Consider the following 21,613-nt stretch of genomic DNA (forward strand, 5'->3'; position numbering starts at 1 on the left):
TGCACAACAAAGGAAACTGTAAGCAAGGTGAAAAGACAGCCTTCAGAGTGGGAGAAAATAATAGCAATGAAGAAACAGACAAAGGATTAATCTCAAAAATATACAAGCAACTCCTGTAGCTCAATTCCAGAAAAATAAATGACCCAATCAAAAAATGGGCCAAAGAACTAAACAGACATTTCTCAAAAGAAGACATACAGATGGCTAGCAAACACATGAAAAGATGCTCCACATTACTCATTATCAGAGAAATGCAAATCAAAACCACAAGAGGTAAACCTATTACACGCCAGTCAGGAGTGCTGCTATCCAAAAGTCTACAAGCAATAATGCTGGAGAGGGTGTGGAGAAAAGGGAACCCTCTTACACTGTTGGTGGGAATGCAAACTAGTACAGCCACTATGGAGAACAGTGTGGAGATTCCTTAAAAAACTGGAAATAGAACTGCCATATGACCCAGCAATCCCACTTCTGGGCATACACACTGAGGAAACCAGATTTGAAAGAGACACGTGCACCCCAATGTTCATCGCAGCACTGTTTATAATAGCCAGGACATGGAAGCAACCTAGATGCCCATCAGCAGACGAATGATAAGGAAGCTGTGGTACATATACACCATGGAATATTACTCAGCCGTTAAAAAGAATTCATTTGAACCAGTCCTAATGAGATGGATGAAACTGGAGCCCCTTATACAGAGTGAAGTAAGCCAGAAAGATAAAGAACATTACAGCATGCTAACACATATATATGGAATTTAGAAAGATGGTAATGATAACCCTTTATGCAAAACAGAAGAAGAGACACAGATATACAGAACAGACTTTTGGACTCTGTGGGAGAAGGCAAGGGTGGGATGTTTCAAGAGAACAGCATCAAAACATGTATATTATCTATGGTGAAACAGATCACCAGCCCAGGTGGGATGCATGAGACAAGTGCTCAGGCCTGGTGCACTGGGAAGACCCAGAGGGATCGGGTGGAGAGGGAGGTGGGAAGGGGGATCGGGATGGGGAACACGTGTAACTCCATGGCTGATTCATGTCAATGTATGACAAAACCCACTACAATATTGTAATTAGCCTCCAACTAATAAAAATAAATGAAAAAAAAAAAAAGATAATGTACTTTTAACTGTGTGGGTTTCCTAGGTGGCACTAGTAGTAAAGAACCCGCCTGCCAGTTCAGGAGACAGACATGGGTGTGATCCCTGGGTCAGTAAAATTGTCTAGAGAAGGGCATGGCGACCCACTCCAGTAGTCTTGCCTGGAGAATCCCATGAACAGAGGAGCCTGGTGGGCTACAGTCCATAAGGTCGCAGAGAGTCAGACATGGCTGAGGTAACCTAGCACACACACATTTTTTTCATGTAAATTTTATCCCTGATTGCAAGAAAAGTACTTTAGCTGGTGCTACCAAAGAGGTGGTCTGTTACAAATCTCAAGGAAAAACTGGCAGTTTGGATTAATTGAGAGATATTTGGTGTTGACTTATTGGCAGTTAGAGGCAATTTGGACTTTCTGAGATGTTATTGCTTATACAGTAAGTGTCAAATTTAATGTCTATGTAAGATGTAATTCCATCATACATTGTAATGCTAGAAACCCCAGAATATGAAACTCTAGACTATACTGCTTCTCTTTTATTCATGTTGTTGAAATCCTGGTTAACAAATATTTGATTATCTAAAACATCACTGGAGTATGTATTTTTAGTCCTGAGGAGATCTGCTCTAGGACAGAGGAATGGTTTATTCAGTAACACATGTGTTTCTCACTTTATAGTCGTGCATATAATTTTGACTAATGCAAGTAAGCACCCCTCTCTTGTCATTTACTGAGATTGTACACAGTTCTTCATTAGTGTCATTAGTGTAAACAAGAATAGACTGTAGATTTCTTTTAAAATAAAAGTAGGTTGAACTGAATGAAATTAAATCATTCTTGTGGGCTAGCATTTTTTAAGCTCCCTTTTCAGTGGCTGGTAAGTTGAGCTTATTGCATTGGGCTTTAGTGTGCTTTTATCAGTTTTGGAAGGCCAGAAGAAACAGAAAATGTTTTATCTTCAAAGTTCATTACAGTATCACCAAAAAAACACTTGCTTTCTGGGTATTATGACCTAACTTAACCTGGAGTCATGAGAAAGACAATTGACTTAATATTTTAGTACTCCAAAATGATACCCCATAGTTCCTTTGGGTAGGTATTAACAGCTTCTTGGAATTTTGTACTAAAAATTATTTTAGGCTTGTGAAATTTTTAATGGCCTGAAATTTTGTATGTCTTTTTTCTCTGTTATTGTAACCTTCTTGCTGCCATACTTTTAACATTTATGTCCCTCCTTTCTACATATATATCCAAGAGAGCCTACTGTCATCCAGGACAGTGCTATTCAGATTGCTGGTCCACAGCAAGATGCGGAGCTATGTCAGAGTGCATGTGTCAGTCAGTGTCAGTAAAGGACCACGGCCCTGACCGCGCCGGGAGGCTTGCTGAGGGAGGAGTGCCAGCTGAGCGAAGCAGTGTGCTTGCTGACTGCTCTGTCTTATGTTCTGGTGCAGGCTCTCTTGTCATGGACAGGTGTCAGACCATTCTCAGATCAGAGTCTCCTTTGCAGACGACCAGCGGGTTCATGGGCCAGCAGTTGGTTAGGGAGTGACACTAAGGAGCAGTGGCCTGGTTTACACAGGAGATGGATGCTTCAGTAATGAGATCTGTAGTTTAGTTCATCGAGTTCAGATTGTCCTAAAGGGCCATAAAGAATTAAAGTGCAAAAATTAAGGATGTTTCCTTTATTTTTTATTCTGAGATAATTTGAATTTAATTACACCTACCCAGTGTTAGTGAAATTCTATAATATTTAGAAGGAATGAACAGCTGTAAAATTAAGACTTGAAAAGGATCTGTATTGCTTTTTAAAATTATTACACAGTAATTGGATGTTACATTTTTATTTTCATACTCCAGTATGATTTTGCAGTTGGGTAATTTGTTAGTAATATGCATATAAAACCTGAATTTTGATTTGAAGGAAGTTATTGAGATTAAATTGGAAGCTGATTATAGTCAAACATCATACTATATTGATAGTCATGTATTTATTTACCCAGTGCATTGGACAGTTCAGATGCCTTCATTATAGATCCATATGTAAATGAATACATGTGCATTATTAAATAAAATTAAAAGGACCTAAGCGACCTTACCTGATATTAGGTCAAGGGGTTTAAATTAATTTCTAAGCTATTTGTTAATTATTTATTGAATGCATCTATCTCAGTAACCTTCAAGCGAATTTATAGAGCTAAAAATTGTTTTTTGTTTCTTCTTATTTGTAGTCTTATGAAAATGAAACTCTTATGTTAATATTTTGAAGTTTAGTTTATTGTAAGTCACGCATGCTGAAGATATTTTATAGAGTATGCAATTCTAAGTTTTTCCCACTTAGCTATATATCTACATGTATCCTTCAAAAAATGAACATGAAATTATTTTTATTTGTGGACCTCATAGTGATTTTTCTATATATTTTAATAAATCTATTTTAAGAAAATGCAATGTTTCATAATTTAATTACTTGTAAATTTTATGTGTCTCCATTTAGGCTAAACTTGTTTTTTTTCCCCCCAAAGGGTGCTATGGAACACTGCATAATAGGAGTTATAATCCTTTCAGAATTGACTCAGGAAATGAACCTGGTAAGCCTTTCCATCTAATGGTGACATGAAGTTTGCTAAGTAATGCTGTTTCTTTGATGTAAAACTTTGTATTGTATAAAACTGTGAATAAGCAAGTCTTTTTTTTTGGGGGGGGGTGTAGTTGGGATAATTAAGTGTTGGAACACTTTTGTTGTTATTGAAAGTAATAGCAACAATGTAAAGTACTACAAAGAACAGGAAATTAGACATGGTCCTCTGTGGCAATTGGATAATTGTTCTTTTATATTCCATGTATATAGTAATATACTAATCATACAAATAAATTGTATGCAAAAGTGAAACAAGCCTTTTTTCACTTACAAATAAAAGACAAGCAGTTTGGTGAATTGATTTCTCAATAATGAATACACAGCAGGACTCATCAAAGGCTGCTTGGCACTCACTTGCTAGCTTGAGTTTTCACCCTGTACAAGCAGAGTTTGCAGAAGCTACACTTCCCCCACCAGTGCCTTTATGAACTCGGCAGTTGAGCACATCCTCACCTGCTTTTGTTCACTTTTGTGTTTAACATGGTTCTAAACAGAACAAAAGGAGGAGTTGAGTTTTATATGGAATAATGGTATAATAGAGGGAAATGTGTTTATATTTAAGAATTTATATAAGTGTTTATATTTAAGAAGTACAGCTGGCATACAATATTACGTTGGTTTCAGATTTAAAATATAGTGATTTGACGTGTGTGTGTGTGTGTGTGTATGAATTGATCACCACATAAGTCTAGTAAGCATCTGTTGCCATACAAAGCTGTTAAAATATTGACTATTCCTCATGCTGTACATTATATCCCTGAGACTTATTTAATTACTTGAAGTTTGTACCTCTTAATCCTCTTTACCTATTTATCCAACTCCCATCCCCCATCTCTGGCAACCACCAGTTTATTCTCTGTGTCTATGAGTCTTTCTGCTTTGTTTTCTAAATTCCACATGTAACTGAAATCATACAGTATTTGTCTTTCTCTGTCTGACCTAATTCACTTAGCATAATACCCTCTAGGTCTACCCATGTTACTGCATACAACATGATTTCATTCTTTTTAAATGGCTGAGTAATATTCCATTGTGTGTATATATGCCACAAACTCTTTATTCATTGATCTGTTGATAAACACTTCCATATTTTGGCTGTTGTAAGTCATGTTTTCTTTGGATAAATAGCCAGAAGTGGAATTCCTGGATCATATGGTAGTTCTATTTTTAATTTTCTGAGGATCCTCCATATTGTTTTCCATAGTGGCCGTATTAGTTAACATTCTCACCAATAGCACAAGGGTTCCCCTTTTTTCACGTCCTCGCCAACACTTGTTATCTGTTCTCTATTTAATAATAGCCATTCTGAGAAAGGTGAGGTGATACGTCATTGTGATTTTGACTTGCATTTCCCTGAAGATTAATGATGTTGAACATCTTCTCATATGTCTGTTGGCCATCTGTATGTCTTCCTTGGAAAAATATCTTTTCATGTACTTGGCCTATTTTTTATTCAGATTATTTTTTGGTACTGAAGGTAGGGAAGTTTTTAGCATTTATGGCTTCAAGTATGTTTTGTGCTCTTTTCTTTCTCTCTTCTCCATCTGGGGCCCCTATAATAATGCAAATGTTAATACAATTGTGGTTGTCTTAGAGGTCCCTTAAACTATCTCATTTTTTAAAAAATTCTTTTTTCTTTTAACTGTTCCAGTTGGGTTGTTTCCACTACTCTGGCTTCCAGATTGCTCATCTGTTCTTTTGCTTCCTCTAATCTGCTGTTGATTCGCTCTAGTGTATTTTTCATGTCAGATATGGTATTCTTCAGTTCTGATTGGTTCCTTTTTTATATTTTCTGTTTCTTTGTTGAAATTCTCACTGAGTTCATCCATTTGTCTCCCAATTTTGGTGAGCATCTTTTTGACTGTTACTTTGAACTCTGGTAAGTGCTTATCTCCATTTGTTTAGTTCCTTTTCTGGAGTTTTGTCTGATTCTTTCATTTGGAGGGTAACCCCTCATCTCCTCATTCTGTCTAACTGTGTTTGTTTCTGTGTAGTAGGTATATCAGCTACATCTCCTGGTCTTGAAGCAGTGGTCTTAGGTAAAAGGTGTTCTGTGGGGCCCACTGGCACAGTCTCCCTGGCCCCCGGAGTCAGCTGCTCCTGGCGTTCTGTCTCCCCTCTGTGGGCTGCATGTGCCCTTCAGTTGTGGCTGAGCCAGGATTGCTGCGGGTGTGCTGGCTTTTGGGGTTGGTCCTGACCCAGCTGGCTGCAGGGCTGGCTGTGAGTGCTGTAGGGAGGCTGATGTGCTGATATTGTGGTTTTCTCATTGTTTCCTCTCAGGGAGCACATGATCTGATTTACATTTGGTCACTTGACTAAGGTGGTCTCTACCCGGCTTCTTCACTTGTAAATTTATTCTTTTCTCCTTTGTAAGTAATCAATATTATGTGGGAGGTACCTTATTAATACCTCTTTAAAATTTTAATTTATTCATTTATTATTTCTATCAGCACAGATTCCTGGTTTCCAACTTTATTTAATATGTTATAGTTTGTTACTAACATTATATTTTGATGCTCAAATTTTCCCAAATTTGGCCATTAGAAACCCTTTCAAGCTGGCATCTCTGTTCATTTGACATTTACTCACTATTCTTTGGACATTTCCTTACTTCCTGTCCAAGATGTTCCAGACTTACCTTGTATAGAACCAAGTATGTACCTTTTCAGAAAAAGCTTCAAGTTCTGAAGTGCAGTTTTGGGTTTTATGATAAAAAATATATGGCTTCTGCAGAGACATTTTGGTCAGCCTAATTTTAGAGTATTAACAATTTCAACTGTCATTTCTTCAGTACTTCTGAACCAGGCAATAGGGAGATCTACAATCCATAATGAAAATAAAATACTATAGTTGTCAAATGTGAGCCAGGTAAATTCACGTAGGATCAGTAACAGGATGTGTCTTTTATAAAAAGATCTAAACTTGAGACTTCCAAAAAATTTAGAATTATATGTTGTTTTGCTTTTGTAACAGCTAAGACTACTTATTTCACTAAATTCTCAAAACTAACCTATATTCACATAGGAGAAGATTAAAGTTTATAGGCACACCATATCTGTAAATGGGCTTCCCGGTGGCTCAGTGGTAAAGAATCCACCTGCAATGCAGGAGACACAGGAGACTCGGGTTCTATCCCTGGGTCAGGAAAAACCCCTGAAGGAGGGCGTGGCAACCCACTACGGTATTCTTGAGGCATAGTTATGCAGTAGAAAATGGATACGTAATTCCTCTTCTCAAAAACATTGGACATCTAAATGAGTAACCCAAGTAGCATGTATTTGTTGTTGTTGCTGGAGTTGCTGTAGTTGCTAAGTCATGTGCCTAGAAGGTAACCCTGAAATAAGACCTGGATTTGTAGTTGAGCTCTGTTGCCTACTGCTTTGTTCAGTGTGTTTAAATTTACGTATCACTATCTGTAAACTGAGAATGACACTTTCCAAGGTCTTATTATGATTAGTTAGGTACATTGCTAGCACAGGTCCTAGTATGTACAAGTGCTCAGTAAACCCAGGGTTCTTCCCTCAGTATTATAGATGTGTGTGCTCTGCTAAGTCACATCAGTCATGCTTGACTCTTTGCAGCTTATTGACTGTGGTCCGCCAGGTTCCTCTGCCCATGGGATTCTCCAGGCAAGAATACTGGAGTGGGGCTCTTCCCAACCCAGGGATCGAACCTGGGTCTCCTGCGTCTCCTGCGTCGCAGGTGGCTTCTTGACCACTGGGCCACTGGGAAGCCCATTTATAGATATGGTGTGCCTGTAAACTTTATGTGAATATAGGTTAGTTTTGAGGATTTAGTGAAATAATATGTGAAGGGTACATAAGTTGAGATTGTAATGGTGTATGCTATTACTAATTTGTATTAAGAAATGTTTTTATATATTGAGGGAAACTGAAGAAACAGACCTATTGAAAGACAGATGGATGTTTGATTTTAAAAAAGGGAGAAATGCTGCAAATACTAATTTGAATATTGCATAGTGGATAGAGATCCCAGTAACTGCTTTCTGTAATCGCTTTGGACTTCTGTTATGTTTCATGTTCTTATGAGTAAAATGTGGCCTCTAAGTATAGTATGATGGAGCTTAGGAAGTATCAGATAATCAATTTTGATCTCACTGCTTTTTTCAAATATAAACGTCAGTAAGGAAATGGTTTATTTTCATCTTTCAGATAGCAAAAGGAATGCTATAGCAACTGTTGCCTGTGGTAGTAACAAATCATTAGAGTATCAGACTTCAGTTTTGTTTGCTGTTTCCTGGTGATAAATGGAAATATTAGTGGTGTTAATATCATACTTTTTACCATATTATATTTTAGATTAGAGGCTCAACAACTATTCTTGGTAAACTTATTCTTAAAAGTTACTTATTATTAACTAGTAAAATATTCAGAAGGAATATACTGTGGCTTATGTAATAAATCAAATTTCTGATTATTTATAATTTCTGCCTTGGGATTTTTTTTTAAAGAATATCAAAATATATGAATCAGTGACATATGCATCTGGTATATATAGAAATATCACTTTCATATGCAAGAATTTTCTATAGCTGATTCAGTTCACTGATTCACAGAAAATAAGAATTTTAAGATTATCTTAGAGATTTTTCATTTTATAGATGGAGTCTGAGGACCAGGGAGGTTGTTTCTTGCCCAGTGCAAACTATGCATGTCTCAGGAATTGATAGTATCTATTATTTTATAATGTGTGTTTATAATGCCTCTGAAATATGATTTATTCTTGTTTTTAATTTTAGGATCAGTATAGTTTGCAGAAAAAGCACTGAATTAGAACAGTCCAGAAACATGGGGTGCTAATTGTGGTTCTGCCGTTGCTAGCTCTTTGAGTAACCTTGAACAAATGACTTATCCTAGCAGATTTTTTAAAAGCTCTTTTAGCCCTGTACTTTATGATTATTTGATCATTAATTTCACTCTTTTTCTTACATAGTAAATTTTTGCTTTGTTCTCTGGTAAGTCTGGTTAAATAAATTTATCTTGAACTTTTTAGGTTGATTATTCTAGACCTTCAGCAAAACACAGGAAAATAGCTACCTCATTTCGTGATACTTCTCTCAAAGACATTTTAGTGCTAGCATGCTCTCTTCTAAAAGAGGTAAGTTAATAATTGAGCATCCTGTTTCGGAAGAATTTCAGATGAATTCCCCGGTACGCTATTCTGCCTTTTGAGGAGTTATTGTGGATGCTTTTAAGTACAGTTGTTGTTGTTCAGTTGCTAAGTTGTGCCTGACTCTGCAACCCCATGAAGAACAATGGGTTTGCACAAATCTAAACAGTTCCAAAAAATTCACTTTTATTTAATAGGGATATAATAAAGTAGGATCCAAAGGTAGTTTGGTAACTTGTCTTTGGATAGTAGTTTCTTTGTCTTCTTACTGTACATTATTGCAGAAACTAATTGAGACTTTTGAGAGGGGTCGGGATTGTTCTCCAGAAGCTTACGCCTATCCCTCCACATTCAAACAGCCTCTGAGAACCTTTGTTAGCTGAATGTGTTATCATTTATTCATGAAGTCCCCCCACTTTTTCTTGAAGAATATTATATTTTCAGTTTTTTCCAATTGCTCCTTTGAGCTAATGAATCCTGTACATTTATACATTTGTGCTGTATAAAGTATTTGTCCTAAAGTTGCTTCTTACAACTGTTAAAGGTGACCTCCATTTTGCAATTAAATATGAAAGGTTGTCCCCATTTTACAATATTAAGGTTGAGAATAGTCTATTACAGTAACATCCCTTTGCAGTTTCTTTTTTCTTTCTTTTTTTGTTTCACTAATTTTAATTTGGCACTGAAGTTTTTTAAATTAGGTTGAGTAAAAAATTTTAATTGATATATTTCATAATATTTTATTTGACTTTGAACCTTTTTCAGATATTGGGCAAGCCTTTAAACCTTCAGGATCAGGATCAACAAAATCTAGTAATGCAAGTCTTGAAACTGGTCCTCAACTGCCTTAACTTTGACTTCATTGGCAGTTCAGCAGATGAATCTGCAGATGATCTTTGCACAGTACAGATTCCAACAACTTGGAGAACAAGTAAGAAGAAAGTTTAGTATAAGGAATGGTCAACATAAAAGACATAGGATTAAGCAATATTGTTGCCTTATGTGCAATTATCTGTTTTTTATTTGGCAGTCAAAAAGTTTAAAAAATTATAACCCAAAGTAGCTGCTGATACCCAGTGTTGAAATCTGTTTTCCTCAATTTAATTCATAGTAACCTCATATTTTGGTTTTGGAAAAAAGAGAAGACAGCTCTATTGTTGGAGGAAAATAAGTTTAGGTAGGGAAATGAAGAGTTCTGTTTTCAAATTTTCAGATAAACAGAGTAAGAGAGGGTATAACACTTGGCAAGAGATATCATATTTTTCAAAGTTATGAAGAGAGTGAATTAGAGTAGCTAACTTAGCAAAGCAGAATTGCAATTTACTTTTTTACAGAGAGGGATACCAAAAAAAAGCAAACGCATATGCTCTTACTCATCCCAGAAAGATGGTGACAGTAGGGTTTTCCTGCTGAAGTTAGAGGTAGGGGGTAGGGCTGATAGGGCTTGGTGAAGAGTCTGTGTTCTGCACAAACACCCCCTGGGATCTTCTCTACCATCTGTGCCACTCTGTGACTGCCCTTTTCAGAGACTAAAACGATTAAAAGGAACTTAGTATCTTGATAGTTGTGATGAATGCATGAACCAACATATGTTGTTAAAATTGCGCAGACTAAATACACACATACCAACACACACAAACACTCACACAAATAGATGTAATATTGGGAAAGCCAAATAAGATTGGTGGATTTTATCAGTGTGCTTTCTTGATTGTAATATTGTGCTTTAGCTTTGCAGCAACTTAGCATTTGGGGAAACTGGGTAAATAAAACATAAGATCTCTGTATTATTTCTTTCAATTGCATATGAATGTAATTATCTCAAGAAATATTTTTAAAGGGGAGAGTTAGTAGAAACAAAGTGAAGAGTAGAAATAAATTTCCAAAAGGGTTAATTAATAACCTCAGAGAGATTAAGAAAAGGTAATGCATTCCTGAAACATGAATAGAATATTATTTCGAAAACAAAAGTTCAGAGACTGTTCCAAATGTAAAAGTTGCCAAAATAAAACATTCAGTGGAAGAGTTGGAAGATAAAGTTAAGGAAATATCCTAGAAAGTAGAATAAAAAAAAAGCAGGAAGAGCTTTATAGGAGGAAAAAAATATAAGAATATTAGAGTATGAAACTAGGAGGCTTGGCATCTATTAGAAGTTCAGGAAAGGACGGGAAAAAGCAGAAGGAAATTTGCAAACAATACCAAAATAACTCAGCACTGAGACACATAAATATTCAGATTGAAAGATCCAATAAGTACCCACCATAATGAATGATAAAAAATACACTAAACTTCATAATCATGACATTTCAGAGTAAAAGTGAGAAAGAAGATCCTAAAATCTACCAGAAACAAAGTCACCTATAAAGGATTGGGATCAAGAATAGTATTAGACTTCTCAACAGTAGCACTGGAAGCTAGAGGGCAATGGGGTAACATCCCCAGATTTCTGAGGGAAAATAATTTTCAAACTAGACTGACATTATCAAGTATAAGAGAATAAAAATATTTTCAGACATGTAAATTATTCTGAAATTTATCCCTTATGTGCTTGCTGTTAGGAATCTACTTGATAAACAAGCCAAGAAAATAGAGGATATGGGGTTTTGGAAAGCTTTAACACAAGATAACAGTAGGCAGACATAAGATAATTATGTAACACATTTGGGAACAGTCAGCTAAGTTGAAGAAGGCTCTGGGAGGAAGGATGGGAAAATGGAAATGAAAGTTTTTAATCTTATTGACCATGCGGAAAATATCATGAAGAACATTTTGTACATCTGTCAGAGCATTTGGAAAGAATTAGTGACAGATATATGTCTATACAACTAAACACAAAAAAGATGGTATGATTAAATCCAGAGAGTGTTAGAAATGTGATATAATCATAGTTTACTTGACTCAGCTGTTAGAATTATTTACATAGTCATAATAAACACATAGAATTGATTTAATCTCAAATTGTTATAATAATGGATGGATTTTTGAGAGAGGATGGTTTGTAGGAAGAGCAGGGGGAGTAGAGAGGTGAGTGATTAGACATACACTGTAACAAGTTCACTTGATATCTAAAAACAGTCAAATAAAAACATGTAGTACATGCAGCATGTAATTTGGAAACGTATATAAATATAGCTAAGAGTTGAAAGGTGGTCAGAATGGAGTAGGGGACAGCTGTTTTTTACTGTATACTTCTTAGTACTGTTTACTTTTTGATGCTGTTTGAATTTTTAAATGTTTATGTTATTTTAATGTAAATGAGAACAGTGAGGTTTTTTCAGTGAGAACTGTATATGCTACATAGAAATGAGCATCTGATCTAATTCTATCTTTGTATTATTTCCATCTTTCAAAGGAAAATAGCTAGAAATTTAAAAGGAATTAGCTTAACTAGAAATAAAGATTGGCCACATGCTGAGGTCTTAGAGTTCTTGGTTTGTATGATAATGTCTTACTGTGCTATAAATATCACTGAATTAAAAGTAATGGTGTTAGATTTTTTTTTTTTCAGTTTTCCTGGAACCAGAAACATTGGATCTTTTCTTTAATTTGTATCATTCACTTCCACCACTCCTATCTCAGTTAGTAAGTAAAACTCATTCATTATTTCATTTAAAAGTACCTGTGATATTTATCTCAGGGTGGTACATATTTACTTTATTTATATTCTTGATTGAGTTTACCTCTCATAAGAAATTCTTAACATCATCTATCTGGGATTTGTATTGCTTAACCTATTTGTCAATTTCTACTTACAGTCCATAGTTCCTGCCATTTCACTGGTGAGCCCCAAACCCATAACTGGTGATTTAGTTTGTGCCCATAGCCAAGACGACCATCAGCCTCTAAAGATCTTTTCCCGCTCAGTCCCTAGCTCTTCTGGTACTCAGCCCAGCAGGTTGCCACACCACCTGTTGCCTTCCCTTCTCCTAACCTCTCTCCAGCTCTTTCTTCACTGCTTGGCCCCACGTCAGGCTTGCCATGTAGCCCCCATCAGATGTCTCCAAATGAGAAACCAGGGGGATCTGCTCACTTGGTTTTATGTTCATCACTCCAGTTGTTCATTTCCTTTTTTGAATCAAGTTCTGTTGTGTGCTAAAAAGTTCACTCTTTGGTTACATAGAAATTTGAGATTCTGGATTCCATCTTTGTGGAATCTAAAACAGAGACCAGGGAAGATTGAAAAAAAAAAAGAAAAAGTTGTCACTTTAATATCTAAGCTTATAGAAGTAAAGTTGGAGGATTCTTATATTGTCATTTCCTTAAAAAAAAAAGTTCGATTTAAAATACATATGAGCAGTATGTTTGTTTAGATATGTTGTTGCCTAGAAGAGAGGAATAGGTTGACAAAAATACTGTCCCTTCCTCTTAAAAACATGCTTGCTCTCGAAATGAGGGTTTTATTAAGGGGGTGGTTTTTAAACTGGTTTTCACAGGACACTCATGTTTCTAGGTGGTACCACAGAACTTCAGCCTTCTGTCTTTTTACCAGAAGAGTCCTGTTGATAGTTGTTTAAAAAGCCATGTTCTCATGTTATGTTTACAGTTATGTTTAGGGATAAAACAAATAAGCTACTGGTGCTTAAAAAGTAGAATGGAAAACTGCTTTAAGAGAATGTTGCTAACATTTATTGTGCATAGCCTATCATGTGATTCTTATCTCACTTCATTCTCACAGTGGCCCTGCAAGGTGATTATTGTTATCTTCACTATGTAAACAAGTCAACAGACTCAGAATGGCATAAGTGACTTTCTTAAGGAGAGTGAACTAAACTTTAGAGCTGAGAGTCAAACTCAAGTGTACAAGTTTTGGCCCCAAACTTGTACATATTTTTAATTGTATTAGTGGTTCCTAAACCTTCTACTCATCACAAAGAAGTTTTGTTTTTTGGGATGTTTGTTTGCTTGTGTTTTTTTGCTTTTAACATTAAGGACTGTGACAAACTGAGTAACATCTAAACTGATTTTTTGTCCCTATTCTCATGCTTGTCTTGAGAATCAGACCTTTTGTGTGAAATCTCCTCACTGAAATATTTAAATATTGGCAGATAATTCTATTTTTTTATAAGTGGGCAGATATACATATGTGGACTGAAACAAAACATATGTGGGCCAGCTTGGGGCCTCTCTAATAAATGAAAGGCTTCAGTGAATTCCAGTAGGAGAATTAAGAACCTGAGTAGTGAAATTGTCTGATAAAGTATTAACTTAAGGAAGATAAATAACTAGGCCACTGTTACTCTCTGCGGGAATTTTTATAGGATATCTAACTCTTTCAGGAACATTTTCCAAATTGTTCTCAAGATATTAATAAATGGTGTGGACAAGATGATCTGTCACCAGATATATTTGGGACATGCTAGATTAAATAAAGTTACAGATTTTTTCCTACTTACAGGATACTGCAGTACATTTTGTGCAGTATTTCCTAAACATATTCTGCAGCAACACAGTTATTTTCATTTTGGTAAAGCACTTGATTCATCAGTTTACAAAGGTTTATAGGCAGCAAAAGCAATTTGGAGCCTTTTGAAGTGTATTCAGATCCTGACTCTGCTCTGGTGTATCTAATATATACAAAAATATTAGAGGAATTTTATATACAAATAGAAATTCTAATGGTGGAATTGAAGATTTGTGGTGGTGGTAATGATTGATGATATTTAGTTTACATTGATTTTTGGATTCTATAATTCTTTTTTATCATTAAAATTTTAAAAATTTTAGTGTAAAAACGAGTGTTCTTTTCGTGTGGCCATAGTTACTTTTAAAGTTGAGATGAATTTTGTTGTTCCTGTTTTTAGGCACTTTCATGTTTAGTTCAATTTGCTTCTACGAGAAGGTCCTTATTTAGCAGTCCTGAACGTGCCAAGTACCTTGGTAATTTAATTAAGGGAGTAAAAAGGATACTTGAAAACCCTCAGGTATTTATGAAGTAACTTAATTAACATTAACATATATAAGTACAGTTTTTCTGCTGAAAGGTGCATAATAAACTTATGACATGGTTATGATTCTGGAAGAAAGTACATATCATAGTCTTTTTTTTTTAGCTCTCATCTGTAGTATAAATGGGCAGTTTTTAAAAGTGCATGTTTTCCTGACATGTCTGTGTTGTTTTTATTTTTCCCATAGGAATAGAAGTTGCATATTTTATTATGTTTCTGCTTTTTACCATTGTGTTTTGCTTGTACTTCTTAAATTACTGAAGTGATTAGAGTTATATCTGTATTCTAAACTAGAAGACAGTATAAATCTGGATGTTAATATTGAAATAAGTGGCTTTAAATTATGAAATAATATCTTTTTGTCCTCTTGTGGGCAATAAAAGTGTGTAGATTTTAAAATCTACTCTCTATGTTAACTTGCAAATCTTCAGTGGCAATATTCATTTCAGAGAATTGCAAAGCCATTATTAATTAGTGATTTGGGGTGTCTGGATAAAATTTGTTTCACTTTAGTTTTTGGTTTAAAATATCTGTAGTGAAAGTACAGATTTTAAAAGATTAAATGATGATTTAAGGAGGTCTATCTAAGTCTTTTGGCTGTTAATAACTTTTGGGAGAGACAAACTTCTCAAACTATAAAGATAATAACACGCATCCTGTCTTTAAGGGGCTCCCTGGGGACACCTTTCTTGGTCTTTCGTTTTAACCTGTTGTTCTCCCAGAGTTACTTCTATGTATTATGGTACTTTTGTTAAACTTTCTGCTATACATTGCAGCAGTTTATTTGAGTGATTTAGAGACAGAGAGTTGCTTGAGGACATCATGCCTGTGGGTACTCAATAAATATCTGTTGAATTAAAATATATTTCTGTTATTTGTACACATTTAATCTAAATGTAGTGGTATTGCTCTTTTCTAGGATTTTAAGAGCCATTCTTATTGTCCATCTTAGTATTTTTCAGTTCTTGTACTGACTTCTGTTTAAGCCACAGTACACACATACACACTTTCTCTGTCTCTCACTTCTCTCTAATGCACATTTTTTGGGTATTGTAATGGTTACCAAACATTATGACTTAGTCATCATGGTCAAAGCTTCCTCCGAAGCCTCTACTTTGAATTCCTTTTTATTAATCATTTATGACAACATTAAGCCCAGTGGGAATCATTTTTTTTTTTAATTGATACCTACCCAGTTGATGCAAAGTGCAGTAAGTACCCATGAAAACACTGAGACTTGGTAAAATACTCTTGGAATTTTACTGATGGTCATTAGTTTGGTTTATTTTTAAGTTTAAAATAGCCTTTCTTTTTGTCTCATAATTTAGGGTTTGTCTGATCCAGGTAATTATCATGAATTTTGTCGATTTTTGGCTCGTTTAAAGACAAATTATCAGCTGGGAGAATTAGTTATGGTGAAGGAATATCCTGAAGTTATCAGATTGATTGCCAATTTTACCATTACTAGTCTACAGGTAAGTAAAAATACATAGTTGATGCTAAACTGTAAATAGTTTTAAAATACTTTCTTGATCAGATTTGGTAGGGATTTTTAAAAACATCTATTAAAGCACTTTGCTAAAAATATTCATTGCAAGATTTTAGGAAAAAGTTCTTTGTAACAAATTTTATAGTACTAAAAATTTAGAGGCCATCTAATTATCTAAAGAGTGAATTGAGAAACTGGTAAAACCTATGTGGAGAAATAAAATAAAGTTTTACAGATTAGTTTTTGGAAAAATTCTTTTTATAAGTTTGGGGAGAAGTTTTAAAACCGTATTTTCCACATGATATCAGCTCTGTTAAAAAATATTCATGGAAAGAAGATTAGAAGTATGTTCACAAAGATTTAAAATTTGCTATGTTAAATGTTCATTAGTGTTATAATCAGAATAAGTTTAGTTTTAAATGTATTTTTAGTAATTTTGCCTCTGCAGTTCTTATTCTAGGAAGATATGATATCAGTTTAGATAACATTTGCTTTATTTTTTTGTAGCATTGGGAATTTGCTCCCAACAGTGTTCATTATTTATTAACCCTGTGGCAGAGGATGGTAGCATCTGTTCCTTTTGTGAAATCAACTGAACCCCACCTGTTAGACACTTACGCACCAGAAATCACGAAGGCCTTTATCACTTCTCGCTTGGAATCTGTTGCTGTAGTTGTGAGGTATTGAAAACTAAATGTTTTTGTTGTATTTTCATCTTCTGCATCTTGGAAGTTTTTTTTAATGAAAGTATAATTTACTTGTGGTAAAATTTGACCTTTTTCAGTTTTATGAGTTCTGACAAATGTATACATTTGTGTTTAACTAACAATATAATCAAAATATAAAATGGTTCCATCACCCCAGAAAGTTTTTTTAGGTTCCTTTGTAGTCAGACCTTTCCCCATCCTTAGCCTCTAGCAATTATTGATCTGTTTTGTTTCCCTAAAATTTTTGCCTCTTTTGAATGCTGCATAAATGAAATCATATAGTGTGTAGCCCTTTAGTCTGGCTTCTGTCACTTGGCATAATGCATTTGAAATTCTTCCATTTTGTGTCAGTAGTTCTTTACTTTTTATTCTGAATAGCATTTCATTTTATGAATATATCATAGCTTATTAATCCATTCACCTTTTGGATTCTTTCTGTTTAAGTGTTCCTGTACAGATTTTTGTGTGAATGTGTTTTTATTTCTCCTGGGTAAATACCTAGGTGTGAGATCTGGGTTGCTAGGTAAATGTGTATTTCACTTTAAAAGAAATTGCCAAACCATTTTCCAAATTGCCCATTTCGTTCTGCATTCCTACCAGCAGTTTATGAAAGATCCGATTGCTTTGCATCCTCACCAGCACTTGATATTTTAAAAGTTTTAAAAACTTTTAGTCATTCTAACAGGCCTGATGCCTCATTGTTGGTATAAATTGCATTCCCTTAATGACTCATAATGTTGAGCATCTTTTTGTGCTTATTTAACATTTCTATATACTCTTTGGTAAAATACTTGTCAAATCTGTTGCCCATTTTTGTATTGGGTTGTTTATTTTCTTATATTGAGATTTGAGAGGTCGGTACACTTAGGTCACAAGTCTTTATCATATGTGTTTTGCAAATATTTTTTTCAGTCCATTGCTTGCCTCTTCATTTCCTTATCAGAGTCTTTCAAAGAGCAGGAGTATTAAAGTTTCATGAAGTCCAATTTATCCTTAATTTTTTTCTTCTAGAAGTTTTATAGTTTTAGAATTTAAATTCAGGTCCATAATCCATTTTGAGTTAATTTTTGTATATGATACGAGGTAAGTCTCCATGTTCTTTTTCTTTCCTTTTTTTCCTTTATGTATTTTGAAAACTGGTTATCCCTAACACCATTTGTGGAAAAGACTCTGCTTTCTCCATTGAATTGTCTTTACATTGTTTCCAAAACTTAATTGACCACATAGGTATGGTTCTATTTCTGGACTCTTCTCATTAATCTATGTGTTTCTCCTTCTGCTAATACCCTGCCTTGAGTACTGTAGCCTTATAATAAGCTTTGAGATCAGGTAGTGTGAGTCTTCCACCTTGGTTTTCCCTTTTAAAAATTATTTTGGCTCTTCTTTTGCTTAAATTTTAGGATCATCTTGTCAGTATCTGCAAAAAATGTCCTTCTGGAATTTTGACTATGATTTCACTGAATTTGTATATTAATTTATTAATTTGGTGGAAGAATTGACATCTCAGCAATATTGAGTCTTTCAGGCAATGAGCGTGTTTATCTTTTATTTAGCTCTTATTTCTTTCATCGGGGTTTTATAGTATTCAGTCTTTAAATCTTTACATATATTTAAGTAAAATTTAATTAGTATTTTATGTTTTCTAGTGCCTTTCGAAGGTAATGTTTTTCAAATTTACATTTCCAGTTGTTTATGTTAGTATAATGGTAATGAATTCTATATATTGATCTGTATGCTAGTAACTATGTAAACTCACCTGTTAATACGAGTAGCTTTCATATGGTTTCTTTGGTACTTTTATATACATAATCATGTTTTCAATTATAGACATTTTATATCTTACCTTCAGTGTCTTTTACTTCTTTATCCATGATAGAATTTTGATTTAACTTAAATAGAGTTTATTTGTGGTGAGTAAAAGTATGTCTCATTTTAATGTTGTCAGTTGTCCTATTCTTATATATTTACAGAGATAATTTAGATGATCCACTGGATGATACCACCACTGTGTTTCAGCAGTTGGAGCAGTTGTGCACTGTTAGCAGATGTGAATATGAAAAGACATGCACTCTTCTTGTACAGTTGTTTGATCAAAATGCACAGAATTACCAAAAACTTCTGCATTCAACTTCTGGAATAACTGTGGACATGGCAGTTCAAGAAGGTCAGTAAATTTTATATGACTATTGTATGGTATTATATTGAATTTTAAGTAGCTTCATTAATCAATTTAATAATTTATTGTAATTTATTTTTATTTATTTCCCCAATTTCTGTTCTTCTAGTAATCAATTAATTTTATTAACCTTCTGGGTATTTTGGTGGCTTGATGATTTTAATTCTTTATGAGATTTGCAGGAAATATTTCTCTCTGGAATCAGTATTAAAAAAAGTTGATGATGATCTTTGAGTAGAGTTTATTAACTTATAACTGTCTTTTAAGTAATTATGTTTCCTTCTTAGCTATAGCTGACTAAAAATTTTGAGCCCAATTTTAACCAGTTAAAAGTTACATAAGACCAGTTAAAAGTTACATGGTTTTACATTTGTTTATTAGCCTTCATCATGGCTTTATTTTATTATTATATTTTAGTTTCACAATTTCCTCTTTATTTTTTTATTTGAGAAAATAAATATTCTCATAAATATTTCATTTATTTGAGAAAATAAAGATACACAGAAAGATTTATTTCTGTGTATTTCCTTAAATCCTTTCTGGAAAATAGGAAATTAAATACACTTTTCAGATTTTTAGACAAGATGACTTACGAGAATGGAACTGGCTGTATATATTTCTAATAGAAGGCAGTTTAGTTATAGTTCCAGGATGTTTTTCTTTTTTCTTCATGTTTGTTGATTTTATCTTGTTTGGAAAGTGAGTGGTAAGTGATGATAGTCAAACTTTCAGTGATTTTCCATCTAAACTCTTTTTAAAAGATTCTTTATAAATTATCCTATATGTTTACAAGATGTCTTCTTAAAATGCCTTTTGTTCATTATCTGGTTTGCTTTTTGAATCACACAGTACTGCTGAGGGTTTGGATAGAGAAATAGTTAACCTCCTTTAAATGTTCTCTTCCATGTCTCTCATTATGAATTAAATGAGGGAGAACTAACATTTTGTTTCACAGCATTTTGTCTTCATGATTGATTTCTTTCTTTAGTAGAGTTTTGAAAATTATTAAATATCAAATACATCTAAGTATTTATATATAGTAGCAGTAACAAACACCTTCACGTAACTTAAATAACAGGTCAATACCAAGCTTCGCTGTTCCCTTTTTCCTGCCAGCAGAAAATGCTTGCTGTTTGTTTATCAGTTGATGCCTTTTCTTTATAGTTTTACTGCATATATATACATATTCTACAAATAATGCATAGTTTTGCATGTTTTTGAACTTTATACAAATGGAATAAAAATGTATTTATTCTTTTACAACTTGCTTCATTTTTTCTGTGTTGTGTATATGAGAGTTTATATTGATGCTGTAGATATAGTTCCTTCATATGTACTGCTGCAGTACTGCAATTTTTTTTCTCTTTTTTCCACTTATTTTTATTAGTTGGAGGCTAATTACTTTACAGTATTGTAGTGGTTTTTGCCATACATTGACATGAATCAGCCATGGATTTACATGTGTCCCCATCCTGAACCCCCTACTCCCTCCCTCCCCATCCCATCCCTCTGGGTCATCCCAGTGCACCAGCCCTGAGCACTTGTCTCATGCATCCACCCTGGACTGGCGATCTGTTTCACCATAGGTAATATACATGTTTCGATGCTGTTCTCTCAGATCATCCCACCCTCGCCTTCTCCCACAGAGTCCAAAAGTCTGTTCTATACATCTGTGTCTCTTTTTCTGTCTTGCATATAGGGTTATCGTTACCATCTTTCTAAATTCCATATATATGCGTTAGTATACTGTATTGGCCCTTATCTTTCTGGCTTACTTCACTCTGTATAATGGGCTCCAGTTTTATCCATCTCATTAGAACTGATTCAAATGTATTCTTTTTAATGGCTGAGTAATATTCCATTGGTGTATATGTACCACAGCTTCCTTATCCATTCGTCTGCTGATGGGCATCTAGGTTGCTTCCATGTCCTGGCTATTATAAAATAATTATAAACAGTGCTGCGATGAACATTGGGGTGCACGTGTCTCTTTCAGATCTGGTTTCCTCAGTGTGTATGCCCAGGAGTGGGATTGCTGGGTCATATGGCAGTTCTATTTCCAGTTTTTTAAGGAATCTCCACACTGTTCTCCATAGTGGCTGTACTAGTTTGCATTCCCACCAACAGTGTAAGAGGGTTCCCTTTTCTCCACACCCTCTCCAGCATTTATTGCTTGTAGACTTTTGGATAGCAGCCATTCTGACCGGCATGTAATGGTGCCTCATTGAGGTTTTGATTTGCATTTCTCTGGTAATGAGTGATGTTGAGCATCTTTTCATGTGTTTGTTAGCCATCTGTATGTCTTCTTTGGAGAAATGTCTGTTTAGTTCTTTGGCCCATTTTTTGATTGGGTCATTTATTTTTCTGGAATTGAGCTGCAGGAGTTGCTTGTATATTTATTGCAATTTATTGATGC

At 34.6% G+C, this 21,613-nt stretch overlaps 1 protein-coding gene across 4 annotated transcripts in view; it reads left to right on the forward strand.

The window, feature by feature from the left end:
• The window catches only part of RANBP17 (RAN binding protein 17), a 341,553-nt gene that overhangs the window by 35,041 nt on the left and 284,899 nt on the right, over nucleotides 1–21,613 (forward strand). For all 4 annotated transcript variants that reach the window (XM_043488704.1, XM_043488707.1, XM_043488705.1 and 1 more), the window contains exons 5-12: nucleotides 3,635–3,700; nucleotides 8,764–8,868; nucleotides 9,646–9,811; nucleotides 12,389–12,462; nucleotides 14,682–14,801; nucleotides 16,154–16,300; nucleotides 16,822–16,994; nucleotides 18,992–19,185. In XM_043488704.1, the coding sequence (XP_043344639.1) occupies nucleotides 3,635–3,700; nucleotides 8,764–8,868; nucleotides 9,646–9,811; nucleotides 12,389–12,462; nucleotides 14,682–14,801; nucleotides 16,154–16,300; nucleotides 16,822–16,994; nucleotides 18,992–19,185 (1,045 nt within the window). The remainder of the gene's footprint in view (nucleotides 1–3,634; nucleotides 3,701–8,763; nucleotides 8,869–9,645; nucleotides 9,812–12,388; nucleotides 12,463–14,681; nucleotides 14,802–16,153; nucleotides 16,301–16,821; nucleotides 16,995–18,991; nucleotides 19,186–21,613) is intronic.

The sequence above is a fragment of the Cervus canadensis genome, chromosome 16 (genome assembly GCF_019320065.1).
Source record: "Cervus canadensis isolate Bull #8, Minnesota chromosome 16, ASM1932006v1, whole genome shotgun sequence".
Taxonomy (NCBI): domain Eukaryota; kingdom Metazoa; phylum Chordata; class Mammalia; order Artiodactyla; family Cervidae; genus Cervus; species Cervus canadensis.